General features: G+C 36.1%; 1 protein-coding gene across 2 annotated transcripts in view; it reads right to left on the bottom strand.

The window, feature by feature from the left end:
* TTC6 (tetratricopeptide repeat domain 6) overlaps positions 1–14181 on the bottom strand; it is a 202793-nt gene that overhangs the window by 46145 nt on the left and 142467 nt on the right. For both annotated transcript variants that reach the window (XM_025869141.2, XM_073895111.1), the window contains 5 exons: positions 10997–11133; positions 7923–8092; positions 5014–5134; positions 3464–3614; positions 438–520 (listed from right to left, as the gene is read on the bottom strand). In XM_025869141.2, coding sequence (XP_025724926.1) covers positions 438–520; positions 3464–3614; positions 5014–5134; positions 7923–8092; positions 10997–11133 — 662 coding nt within the window. The remainder of the gene's footprint in view (positions 1–437; positions 521–3463; positions 3615–5013; positions 5135–7922; positions 8093–10996; positions 11134–14181) is intronic.

Genomic DNA, 14181 nt, shown 5'->3' with positions numbered 1-14181 from the left:
ACACACACACACACACACACACACCCCTTCTTTATCCATTCATCTGTTGATGAACATTTGGGCTGCTTCCACAGTTTGACTATTGTAAATAATGCTGCAATAAACACAGAGATGCACACATATCTTTGAATTAGTGTTTCTGTGTTCTTCGGATAAATACCCAGTAGTGGGATTACTGGATCATAGCATAGCTTAAACAGTTGTGTTTTGATGCAAGGAGAGAGCAAAGAGAAAGACTTAGTTATTTTATAATATAAATTATCTTAAAATTTAACAAATACAATAGCTCTATCTGACCTGGTAGTTGGAAGACGGCCATTGCTGGGAGATTAAATGTAAAAAGAGGAGGCTAGAAGGATCAAGAGGGAAGTAAAGATCCCAACAGCTAGCTCATGTGCCAAGTTATCCCAAGAAGAACTCCATTTCTATGTTCATACCTTATTATATATAATTGGATTCCATCTGGCTGAAGGTGGATAGCACGAGATAACTCTCTTACTGCCTTTTTCAGTTTATGCAACTGTTGAGTGATAAACAGAAACTTTGCTTATAATAAATACTGATTGCTTCCCTCCCACCCTTCAACACAGAAATTTTGCAAGAACATCTCCTAATACACATTTTTTTAAGAATCATCAAAGCAAATAAGATACAGAGAAGTTTAAAAAAAGTTTATGATGCAAAGTCTTTGGTTCTTTAAAACCATCTATCTTTAATTTTGAAGAGTGATTACACATGTATATGTATAAAATTTTACATAAATGTGATTATATCATACTTTATAGTTTGTTTTCCCTTCTCATTTAGCTTTTTGGTTTTTCTCCTTCAACCAGAATACATTTTCCACTAAACTTTACTTCTGTTAATAAACTAGCATGCAAAGGATGGTAAAATAAAAACTAAAAGTAAATTCTACTTAAAAATAAGGGAGGTAAGGGGCGCCTGGGTGACTCAGTTGGTTGAGTGACTGACTCTTGATTTCAGTTCAGGTTATGATCTCAGGGTCATGAAATTGAGCGCCCTATCAGGCTCTGTGCTCAGTACACAGAATCTGCTTGAGATTCTCTCTCTCCCTCTGCTCCTCCCCATGCTTACATGTGTGTGCTCTCTCTCCCTCTAAATAAATAATTGAAATCTTTATAAAAAAATAAGGGAGGAAAAACAAGTTTGCACTTAATAAGTAAATGAATGAATAAAACAAAATACAAGAATAATGGAAACCATATGTTTAAAATCAATATATAATGCAAAGTAAACATTGAATCTTTCCTTAATACAGGTCACAGGAGCATAATCAGGATTTGTACAAATGTGGGAACAAAAACCTACTCTCACTGGGAATATCACAAAAAGAGGACTCTAGAGACCCCAGCAAAATGAATCTGGGACATCAACAACTCCTCTCGCAATGCTGACACAGTGATACAAAGAGGAGAATGCACAGAACTAATATGTGCACAGAAGTAGGCAGTAGCTGTTGAAACGTACAAGTGGGTCGGAGGAAACAGTGGGTGGAGTCAAAAGAAGGAACCCAAAAATAGGGAGTTTGAAATGTGTTTAAATAAATTTGAGAAATTCTGTGGAACTTCCGTGCTTCTCAAGCTGACCCTGCTCCGCTTGGTGTAATTAATAAACCATCTAGCCTTATTATGTCTGCATTGTTCCACCTGTTCCAATAGCCATACATTGAGGAAACCCCACTTGGAAAAGATGGAGGCTCACTGTCTGATCTTTATAAGCCATCCTGGGTGGGACTTCTCCAGGCAGCCTTAGATTAGATTCACTCTGGAAGCTGAACCCACATAGTAGCCATATGCATTCTTCTATATACAAACACAGGGTTTGATCTGCAATTGTTTTATTTACATGGGATCGTTATTGTACACACTTAACACTCCTTTCTGAATCTTGCTTTTCTTATTCAACAATATCTCATGGAAATCCCTCTAAGTTGACGGTATTGTTCTAAGCACTATTTTTATTGACTAAATAATATTCTGTGGTGTGAATACAGCACAATTTATTCAACCATTACCACGTAGAGACTTTTTCCTCCTCAGAATAATAAGACTTTGAATAGATGTCCTTATATCCTGATACCATGCTGGTGCTTTGGGTTTAAGTGTGCCCAGAGGGAGTTCCAACTTCCCCAGAAGCTGTCGGCTCAATCAACATGGAGTTAAGCAAAAGGACCACACACCACAAATATGTCCATCCCTTCCCCAACAGTAGTCAAGAGCAAACTTTCCCTGGGGACAATACTAAGTCTGCCCTGGGTCTTCTACCTCCATTATCAGGGAGGGAAGGACTTTGTGTGGGACTCTAGTCACACTGGGTCCTGAGATGTGGACAATGGAGAGGACCCTCTAACCAACCAACTCTCAGTGGACAAGCAGTGTGAGCAAGAAATAAACCTTTGTTATTTTATTACAGTGATTTTTTAAGTGTTTTGGAGTTTTTTGGGGATGTGTGTGTGCATGTGTTAGTGTATGTATGTGTTTAACCATAGCACAGACTAGACTATCCTGACTGAAACCAGTGTGACAAGAGGACTTATAGAGGACAAGAGTGGAAAGGTAATAAGGAGCCAATTCCTGTGGCTCTTGTAGGCCTTTGGCTTTTGCCGGATTTGGCTTTGATTCTGAGTGCAAGGGAAGCTATTAAAGGGTTGGGCAAAGTGAAATAATCTGACTTATGTTTTAACAGGATCATTATAGCTGCTGTGTTGAAAATCCATCAAAAAGTAGTAAAGAACAGAAGCAAGAAGACCAAGAGTTCCCTGCAATAGTCCTGGTGAGGAATGCCAGTGTCTTGGACAGGATGATTAGTGGTGGAGTGGTAAATAGGGATATCTATCTTGAAAGGTAGAAACAACAGTAGTGTTTATCTCTGAAAAGTCAGATTTGGTTGGAATCAGGGAGGACTTTTACTATTTATTGCATTGTTTGACTTCATAACACTAAAGATAAATTACATTTTTTAATTTAAATAACTTATAAAATTTAAACAAAATTTAAAGGTAAGTGTGAATGAGTAGAATCTCATTATATGCATGGATCCCATTCTACAAACCCACCTGCGCACTGTAAACATACACACACGCACAGTCAAAACCAAACGTTAACAGTAGCTGTCTCTAGAGAATAAAATTATGGATGGTTTTCAACTTATTTGCATACATATATTACATGAAATAAATATATATTGTTTTTGGAATACAGAAAAAGGTTATTATTTTTTTAAAAATGAAAGACAAAAATTCATGCCTTATAAGTAGAGGCTTTATACATAGGTAATTATAGTTAACTACACCTACTTAATATTTATTGCTTGAAAATGCATTAGTCTCTATAATTAACTGAAAACAAATACATTAATATACTAAAATTATATTGAACAGGTGGATATCCAGAAAATTAAAACTTTTTTTTAAAAAAAATCAAGGTTTTCAAGACTTAAATACCTTCTGATAGGTTTCTGCTTGACAAATATAGCTTTGAATATATAAAGGATCAAGTCTAATAGCCTCAGAAAAATGCCAAGTGGCTTCAAAGTAGTTATCCAAGTACAGCAGATGTATGAGGCCAATATTTATGTAAGCCAAAATAACAGTTCTAAAAAAATGAGAAAGCAAAATCTTGTTAGACATTTTAATTATTCCAAATGTTTTCCAATTTTGTATGAACCTAGTGAAATACATACATCAACATATATCAGGGGTTTTTTTTAATGTTTTACTAAAGCAAAGTAAATCAATTAACTATTCTCTATTAAAAATTATAAACACTTTCATAAAATCCTTTAGTAGAGAATCAACATTTGTAGAGTCGATGCTAGGAACAGAATTCCGGAAGTCCCCAGGCAATACTTTACTCTTCCTTGACCTAATCTTGACTTATCTTGAATTACAAGCTTAGTTTTTCTCAATTTAAAAGTTTTCACTTCAGGCTATGTTGCATTTGCCCTGAGTAACAGAGAAACAGTAATATTCCCAAAGCCTGGAGTTAAAAATCCTCTCCATGTAGGTATAACCCAGCTTCTTTTCTATGTCAAATAACTGTATTTTTTCCTCTCTTACAATCAAAACATTTTCAATATAGAAATGGTCTTAGAAATTACTTTGTCTGATGCCTCTATTTCAAAATGAGGAAGACTACATATCCCATAGCCCAGCTTTATTAGAAGCCTGGACCCTTTGCCTAAAAGACATCAAAGTTCGTGCTGCCCATTTTTTGGCTTTTTTGCAACTGAAACTCTTTTCCTTCCCTTCCTGGCTCAAAAATACCCAAAAGAAAACTACTGTGGCCATTTTGGAGCCATTCTCCATGTCTTTCCTGAGTCAAGCTTAAAGTTTACCTTATATAAGCTAGGTAAACAGTCTGCTGGTTGGCATGGAATTGGCATGCTTTGTTACTTTTTTGACACCTTTCATTTTAATGAATGCTTCATTGAAAAGAAAGGAAATTAATTCTGTGTTTTAGAGCTGAGGTTTCTGACTAGTGTGTGCAACTTTCAGTCTTTGTTTCTTACTGAACCTATGTTCTAATGGAATTGGTTTTTTTCTTTGGCTTTACTATGCTAAATGGAGTCAGAGGTTCTAAACAGAGAATTTCTTCCTATTGAGTCATATGTGTTGTGCATAGCAAAAACAAGCAGAATATTTTCTCATTATTTTAAAAGTTGGTGACAGTTTTTCATGAAGTTAACTTCAAAAAGCCCTAACCTGGGCATCCCCACACTGCTGTAAATAATTTTATGTTGTTATCTGCGGATTGGACTCCTCTCAAATGCATTCAAACTCTAAAATTTGCAAAAGGAATAAGCCGATGTTGGACACAGGTCTTATTTTAGAAGTAGTCTTATTTTCAGAAGTAGTATTCTGTTTCTAAGATGGCTTTACAATTATCTCATTTTACAAGGTTATTAATGATGTGGGGAAAGGACTTTTTCTTTCATTTTTTTTTCTCTACCTTATACAAAAGTGAAATCAATAAGACTATAAGGAAAACATACCTTTCTAGAGAAATAACAGTTTCAAAGTCACAGATTGCCAGCAACCAAAGTTTTAGATCTGCATAGAGTATGCCCCGATGTAGAAAACAACCAAGATTCTCATAGCCATCATTTATGAGAACTTAAAAATAAAAAATATATAGTTTATTCAAGTTCTGAACAAAAATATCTGAATTATATTTTAGTCTTCACCCTTCCTATCACTTATTCTTCAATTTTAATATTTTATAAAACAGGTCTGTAATGAGTGTACTTATTTGATGAGTAAGAAATAGTGTTCACATAAGAAATGTATGTGTTATAAGTAACAATGTGACTATCAAGTTTCAAAAACTCATTAAAACTGGAAGAAATCCTGGTGGTAATCTAGGATAGTCCACTCACTTTGTAGATGAAGAGATTAAGGTACAAAGGCACACAGGCATGTTGCAAGTCAATGGCAAAGATGGAATCTAACCTCTGATTCACTTCATTGGATGGCAGTCAGAAGGGCACCCTTGCCCTTGATGGCCTGTTAATTATCAGGAGGGCATTGCTATTGGCCGTAAAACAGGCTGTGGTACAACTCCAGACTGGGGCAGGTGGCAGAGATCAGGATACTACTCATCAACGAGGGAAGGGCAGCTCAAAGAGGCTACTCCAAGGCCAGCAGAACTTGGAGTTAAGGCAGGTAACTCGTCTATGCTTGTCCCAAATAATAGGAGTATGGGGCAAAAAGAATCCTCTCTCTGTTCTCCAGGTGTGTGTCTCTCATCTGTAACTGGTCTAGAGGTCATCTCATGTCTCTTCACTTATGAATTTTCCCTTCACTTTCAAAAGCATGTTAGTGAATTATATGGGTTTTCCACAACATTTGATCCATGTCTTCTAAGCTTCTCAGGCCCATTCTGGCTAAGAAGGGAAAGTTTTGCCAAAAATGAGCATAATGCTCACAGTCTGGGACACAAATATTCACAGCTCTAGACTTTGGGAAGTATATCTAGTGTAAGCAATGATCATATAGATTAAATAAATAATCACATGAAGGCAATCTGACTGCTCCATTCACAGTATGATTGGCTAGCAAAGAGCAAGTCAGCTGCAGTTTTGGTGGCTCATCTAGGAAAATAAAAAAGTTCTTCCTAAGGAAAAAAAATATTAGAATTACTTCACTTCTCTGTGCCTCCATTTCTTCATCAGGGATGAAAATAATACCTAACTCATAGCATTATTCTGCATATTAATTGAGACACTCCATATACAGCATTTAGAATAGTGTTTGGCAAGTAGTAAAATGCCCAGTAAATGTTATATATTATTATTACTTGGAAAAATATCTTAAGGGTCCTTTTTGATTGTGGAAGATAAAACTCTTTAGGCTAGCTTATAGAAAAGGATTAAAGTCAAAAATCAAGCTGGTCTGCTCTGAATAGTTAAATAATAGGGATTTTGTATTGTTGTGATAGTCTAGAAAAGAGGGGGTGAGGAGTCAACAACTTGGAGAAGAGAGAAGTGTGAGAAAGAGACTTTTAGAGATGACTGAAGAGAAAGGAACTTGGCCAGATGGCAGATGGACAGGGCTGACAGACAGAAATATACTTCAAGAAATAGGGGTGTGCTTGACCTTCAAATTTAAATGTCTCTGCTAAATGTATCCTTTGAACCCCAAGGTGTTCGTGAACAGTAAACACAAGAATTGTGTGGATGAGGGTGCCTGGGTGGCTCAGATGGTTAAGCGTCTGCCTTCGGCTCAGGTCATGATCCCAGGGTCCTGGGATCGAGTCCCGCATCAGGCTCCCTCCTCCTTGGGAGCCTGCTTCTCCCTCCGCTTCTCTCTCTCTCTCTCTCTCTCTCTCTGTCTCGAATGAATGAATGAATGAATGAATGAATGAATGAATAAATAAATAAATAAATAAATAAATAAATAAATAAATAAATAAAAATAAGATTAAAAAAAGAATTGTGTGGATGAGCAAAAATGGAGAATCAATCAGGGAGCAGAAATTAGATGCAAAGATTATACGAGAAAGAAAAATTTAACTTAGTCCTGCCTTCCAAAAATCCTTAGAAATAGAAGGGAGAGCACCAGACTCCTCTCAGCACATAAAATGGCTTTGAGTTATTTTATTTGAATATTCATGGGAAGGGTGGCCTCAGAAGGCAATCATCTTATATTGCCTTCCCTGAGGAGCTGTGCAATTCTCTTTATAAGAGTCTAGTTGTCTCTTAATCTCTAGATACTGCCTCATCAAGAATGATGAAATTCTAGCACTTTGTACCCAGGGGAACACAGCCATGTTTGGAATGCTGGTCTCTGGCTAGAATTATCCAATCACAATGGGCTAATTTATTCAGCTGGGAACTGTTTACTGAGAACTTACTCTATGCCCAGAATTTTGTGGGGCATATTTATATACCAAGAATACATTGCTATAGGGTAAAGTGGAAATGGTTACTTTTAGCTACTGGCATCCTATCACTAAGGATTCTCAAAGCTCATTTTTAGTGTAAGGGTTAAAAAAACTTTGAAATTGACTAATCAGTGGGCTAGACCTATGGAATAGGACACAGCCCACCAGGAAAATTCACTGCACGCTGACTAGAAAATAGGCCTGGATTTCCAGAAATAACCTCAGAATTCAATATATAGAAAGAAATTTCTTTGAGATGATACTCTCCCATTGCCAAAGTTACACACACATTAAGTACAAACACATTCACATTCACTAAAATGGCATACAGGAACACTTTTAGCTAAACCATTGTAGCTTGTAAATATATATGAAAATATATATATATTAATATATAACTATATATAACTACATTAAAATATACATAGTATATTAATCATCGCATATTAATAGTACATTCTATGAAAGTGAACTGCTGAACTTCAAATTCTTATATATGTGCAGCTGGAGGTCAAGTACCTGAAACGCTATAATCCTGTAGTGCTCTAAAAGGGCTACTCTTTCTAAATAAGCAGGCTCTATAATACAAAGCTAACCAGTTATTAGGATCTAAGTGAATTGCAACAGAAAAATCTTGAGTTGCCTGCTTATAAAATTGCCGTTTAAAATATGCTCTTCCTCTGTATGTCCTGGAAATAGAAAAAAAATCACTTTAATATATATTGCAAGATACACATTTTCTCTTTTTGGTAAACATTCACAACCAATTTTGTATTTTAATAACAATTTGTGATTATTTCCACTTGCTTCCCAAAAAAGTTTAGTGATGATGCTAATAGCAAAAAAAAAGAATTTTTATAAATAATCAATTATACTTTATTGTACATATAATTATATGCTTATTAATAATGTGCTTAGTAACTATATAATATTTCTTGCACCTGTCAGAGAGGTGTGTCAAAAAAGTAAATATGAGATTTACTTATTTTTATTATTTGAGTACCAAAATGTTAGACTTTAATTTGTATAACATTGTTCTCTAGAAAAACCAAATAACCCATTTTGAAGGAAATGGGCATCAGTGAGTGGAGTTGTTAGATTTTTCCCTGGCACTGAAGAGACACCCAAATAAATGGGAGGCTGCTTTACATGGATGAAATGTATTTCATCACTTGTGTGATTGGATTTTATCTCTGTTAACTTCTGACTCCAATTTTGAAATTATCATTGACCTAATCAATTCCTGAAAATTCTATTTTCAGGCATTTAATAATGTAAAGCAAATCAAATCAAATAAACAATTAAGGAAAAACAGGAAATAGATTACCTGCTGTGAAGAAGTCAAATCCAGTTTGGTGCGGTGGGGGGAGGGGGGCAGGAGATAAAGAGATGTTCAAGAAAGTTATATCATGAAACCAATGATAATTTGGAGAAAAGAGTGCAGCCAGTATGTTGACAGACAGGTTTAACAGAGGTCTTTCAAAAGCACTAAGCATCTAGAGGGGCACCTGGGTGGCTCAGTCAGTTAAGCGTCTGACTTCAGCTCAGATCCTATCTCCCATTGAGCCTCAAGAGGGAACCAACACCCAGCTCAGCAGGGAGTCTGCTTGTACCTCTCCCTCTCCCCCTCCCCTTGCTCATGTTCTCTTTCTCTCTCTCAAATAAACAAAATCTTAAAAAAAAAAAAAAGGCACTAAACATCCTGAAACCCAGGATATTTTAACCTGCAGCAAAATGTTTTTTTGCCCCATCTTTAAGAGATGTCTTATTTATTTTCTAGTGAATACAAGGATTTTATATTTATTTTTACTTCTGTTTGCTACAAATAATCCTAATATTTTTCAGCATATACATAATTCTGAACTTAAAATTTACAGAATAAACCTTCAGCAATATTTTTGTAAGATGCCATTAAGTCATGTCAATTCTTCAAACACACTGACTTTTACATCCTTTCCTTATTTTGTTTCCATTGCCTCATACTTCAGATCCTCATCAACTCACACCTGTGCCGCTATTTTACTCCATTCCTAGCTCTAGAGTAATAAGATTTATCAACAGGTAATAAAGATCTCTTTTCTCAAAAATTTTCAACAAACCTCTATTTGACAATGGAAGGAAGCCAAATTCTATATAGTCTTCCATAAGATAGCACCATCTTACAATATCTTGAATTAATCTTCTTGTTCTTCTCCAACTAATTTGATGTTGTTTGGTGCAAGAGTTCTAGCACCACAGTTAGCCAAGTTGTGAGTACAAAGGAAAAGTTCTTGAAGGAAATTAAAAGTGCTACTCCAGTGAACATTATGAACGATAAGAAAGTGAAACACCTTATTGCTGATATGGAGAAAGTTGAGTGGTCTGGATAGAAAACCAAACCAGCCACATTCCCTTAAGCTAAAACTAATCCAGGGCAGGGCCCTCACTCTCTTCAATTCTGTGAAGGCTGAGAGAGGTGGGAAGCTGCAGAAGAAAAATTTAAAGCTAGCAGAGGTCAGTTCATGTGGTTTAAGGAAAGAAGCTGTCTTCATAACATCAAAGTGCAAGGTGACTAGACATAAAAAGAATATCACCATATTATTCTACTTAAATAAAGTTTAAAAAACGGGCAAAATTAAACTAAGAGTGTTTAGAAACACATACTTACGCGATGAAACCATAAAGAACTACAAGGAAGTGATTAAAATGGAAACCAGGACCGTGGTTACCCTCTGGGGGAGGCAAAGGCACAAAGGGGTCTCTAGGGTGCTGGAAATGTTTCTTGACCTGGTAAAAGTTACACGGGTATTTACATTGTGATAAGTCATTAAGTTGTACATTTGTACACTTTTCTGGATGCATGTTTCATATTAGTATAAAAAATTCCAATTTGAACAAATTGTGAGTGAAAAAATGAGCAGGTATGACTGTATACACATTTTAAATCTCTTCAAAACAAAACTTAGATTAAAAGAAAAGCAACAGGGGTGCCTGGGTGGTCAGTCATTAAGCATCTGCCTTCAGCTCAGGTCATGATCCCAGGGTCCTGGGATGGAGCCCCACATTGGGCTTCCTGATCCGCAGGAAGCCTGCTTCTCCCTCTCCCACTCCCCCTGTTTGTGTTCCCTCTCTCGCTGTTTCTCTCTGTCAAATAAATAAATAAAATCTTTTAAAAGAAATTAAGAAAAAAGAGAAAAGCAACAAAATGAGAACTGCATTATGCACCACAAGGTTGGAAAAACAAAGTTTATTATTGAAGTTATAATATGATATTACAGAAGTCTACATAAACAGTTCTCTCTGCTCAGTGAATACAAAGGATATGAAAAGAAATTTAAAGAAAAAAATATAGGTCAATATTTTAAAAATTGATAATGTAACTAGCATTTAGGAAATACAAATGAAACCACTCTAAATTGCCACTTTATGCCTATTAAATTAAATTACCCACTACTGTTAGGATATAGTTAAAGATTTTCATTCACTGGTAGCAGTGAAAATTGATTTCACTATTTCTAAAGAGCTGTCTGATGTATTTCAAGCAATTTTCTTTCCTGGGAATGAACTTTTAAAAAAATAATAATTTCAAAAATCACATCTAAAATAATTCTTACCTGGCTTGAGAATTTTGGGGATCTATATTTAACAGAGCTGTAAAATCTTGTATGGCTGAAATCCAGTTTTCATTTTCATAGTGAAACATCCCACGTTTCAATAATGCATCTGTTCTTTTGGGATCATAAAAAATACACTACATGGGGGGTAGAAGGGAGGCACAAAAACATAGCACATTATGAAAAAACAAAAAACACAAGAAAAGTATATAATCTCATAGCAAATTAAATGTACTACAACTACATTTTTAAACTTCAGATTACATAAAAGCAAACTACTTTAAGAGGCCTAAACATTCAAATTTGCATTTAAAGACCACGTCTTTAGAGGTGCCTTGGTGGCACAGTCTGTTAAGCATTTGACTCTTGGTTTCAGCTCAGCTCATGATCTGAGGGTTGTGAGATCCAGCCCAAGTGGGGCGCTCATTCGCTCACTCTCTCTCTCTCTCTCTCAAATAAATAAATAAATTTTTAAAGACCATGTCTTTAGGAAGAGCATTTATCATCAAATTCTAAAAAGGGGAGGTTTTCTGAGGGAGAAAAAAAAAAACAGCATATATAAGAAGCCAAGGCTTTTGCCCACTGAACTTTTTACTGATAAATCTTCTTTGGGGTGCGTGGGTGACTCCATCAGTTAAGCGTCTGACTCTTGATTTCGGCTCAGGTCATGATCTCAGGGTCATGGGACCAAACCCCGAGTCGGACTCCACACTCAGTACAGAGTCTGCTTAACATTCTCTCTCTCCCTCTCCCTCTGCCCCTCCCCCTGCTCTCTTGCATTATCTCTCTCTCTCTCTCTCTCTCTCAAATAAATAAATAAAATCTTTTAAAAAACAAGATATGATAGATCACAGCATTTATCCTAATTAAAGATGACACATATTAGACCACATCAAGGCTGATTCAATCAAATCAAATATGTATTAATCTAGTCCCTAAAATGGTGAAAAGAAATGAATTGGTACTGGTTTATTCATTTCACATTGACATACAAGGCAAGAGCAAACAGACTAAATCATCGTGTCCTCCGTTGTAAACTTCTTGCCTATTGACAGTGGGGGTGAAAAAGTGAAGCACAAGGACTACTGAGTATTTTTAAAACAGGAAGGGGAAAAAATAACTAAAGATTTTGAAGCTTGTTTGACCTCAAGTGGCTGCATTAGTCAATGCATGGAGGAAATGAACAGGAATAGATAATCTAATGATTTCAATATTTTCAAAAGAGATTTTTGGTCACTTCTAAATTAGAAGTGATCAAAACTTACGATCTTCTCCTGAAGCAAAAGAATGTCAAGTATGTGGTTAACCATCATGGATTAAGAAACAGGGCAGTTGGCTGTTTCCTTTGCTGTGCAGAAGCTTTTCATCTTGATGAAGTCCTAAAGTTCATTTTTGCTTTTGTTTCACTAGCTTTGGATATGTATCTTGAAAGAAGTTGCTGTGGCTGATGTCAAAGAAGTTACTGCCTATGGTCTCCTCTAGGATTTCAATGGATTCCTGTCTCACATTGAGGTCTTACATCCATTTAGAGTTTATCTTTGTATATGGTGTTAGAGAATGGTAGAGTTTCATACTTCTGCATGTGGCTGTCCAATTTTCCCAGCACCATTTATTGAAGAGACTGTCTTTTTTCCATTGCATATTTTTTCCTGCTTTGTCGAAGATTAGTTGACCATAGAGTTGAGGGTCCATATCTGGGCAAAACAAAGAGGCAACCCACAGAATGCGAGAAGATATTTGCAAATGACACTACAGATAAAGGGCCGGTATCCAAGATCTATAAAGAACTTCTCAAGCTCAACACCCAAAAAACAAATAATCAAGTCAAAAAATGGGCAGAAGACATGAACAGACACTTCTCCAAAGAACACATACAAATGGCTAACAGACACATGAAAAAATGTTCATCATCATTAGCCATCAGGGAAATTCAAATCAAAACTGCACTGAGATACCACCTTACACCCGTTAAAATTGAGAAGGCAAGAAACAACAAATGTTGGAGAGCTTGTGGAGAAAGGGAAACCCTCTTACACTGTTGGTGGGAATGCAAGTTGGTACAGCCCCTTTGGAACACAGTGTGGAGGTACCTCAGAAAATTAAAAATAGAGCTACCCTATGACCTAGCAATTGCACTACTGGATATTTACCCCAAAGACATAGATGTAGTGAAAAGAACGGCCGTATGCACCCCAATGTTCATAGCAGCAATGTCCACAATAGCCAAACTGTGGAAAGAGCCGAGATTCCCTTCAACAGATGAATGGATAAAGAAGATGTGGTCCATATATACAATGGAATATCACTCAGCCATCAGAAAGGATGAATACCCAACTCTTACACCAACACGGATGGGACTGGAGGGGATTATGCTAAGTGAAATAACTCCGGCAGAGAAAGTCAATTACCATATGGTTTCACTTACTTGTGGAACATAGGAATAGCATGGAGAACATTAGGAGAAGGAAGGGAAAAATGAAGGGGGGGAAATCGGAGGGAGAAATGAACCATGAGAGACTATGGACTCTGAGAAACAAACTGAGGGTTCTAGAGGGGAGGGGGGTGGGGGATGGGTTAGCCTGGTGATGGGTATTAAAGAGGGCACGTACTGAATGGAGCACTGGGTGTTATGCACAAACAATGAATCATGGATCACTACATCAAAAACTAATGATGTAATGTATGGTGATTAACATAACATAATACAATAAAAAAAAAACTAATGATGTATGGTGACTAACATAACATAATAAAGTTAAAAAAAAGAAACAGGGCAGTTGGGAACATGAAAAAGCTAAATTATTTCAATAACTTTTAAATTCTCAATTGTACTACAAACTAGAATTTAGAGCGAAGTCGGGAGATGAAGATTACAATTCTGCTGCAATGAGGGGAATATTTTGCCTGACGCTAGCCTCAAAGTACAGTTCAGCTAAAAGTTTACTTCTTCAAGGGAATTCCCTGATATTCCCCAATATAAATATATAATTAAATTCTCTTAACACCCCCATCATCTTTATTTCCTTCATGGCACTCATCATAAATTTTAACTATGCATTTATGTATGTATTTATTTCTTTAATATCTGTCCTTTTAACTATAGGCTCCATGTAGCAAGAAACATGTATTTTTTATTATGTTATGTTAGTCACCATACATTACATCATTAGTTTTGATGCAGTGTT

The sequence above is a fragment of the Callorhinus ursinus genome, unplaced genomic scaffold (assembly GCF_003265705.2).
Source record: "Callorhinus ursinus isolate GAN/ISIS: 27379988/994484 unplaced genomic scaffold, GSC_fseal_2.0 scaffold8, whole genome shotgun sequence".
Lineage (NCBI taxonomy): Eukaryota > Metazoa > Chordata > Mammalia > Carnivora > Otariidae > Callorhinus > Callorhinus ursinus.
The sequence above is the reverse complement of the archived record's forward strand: the minus strand, read 5'-3'. Positions and strand labels throughout refer to the sequence as shown.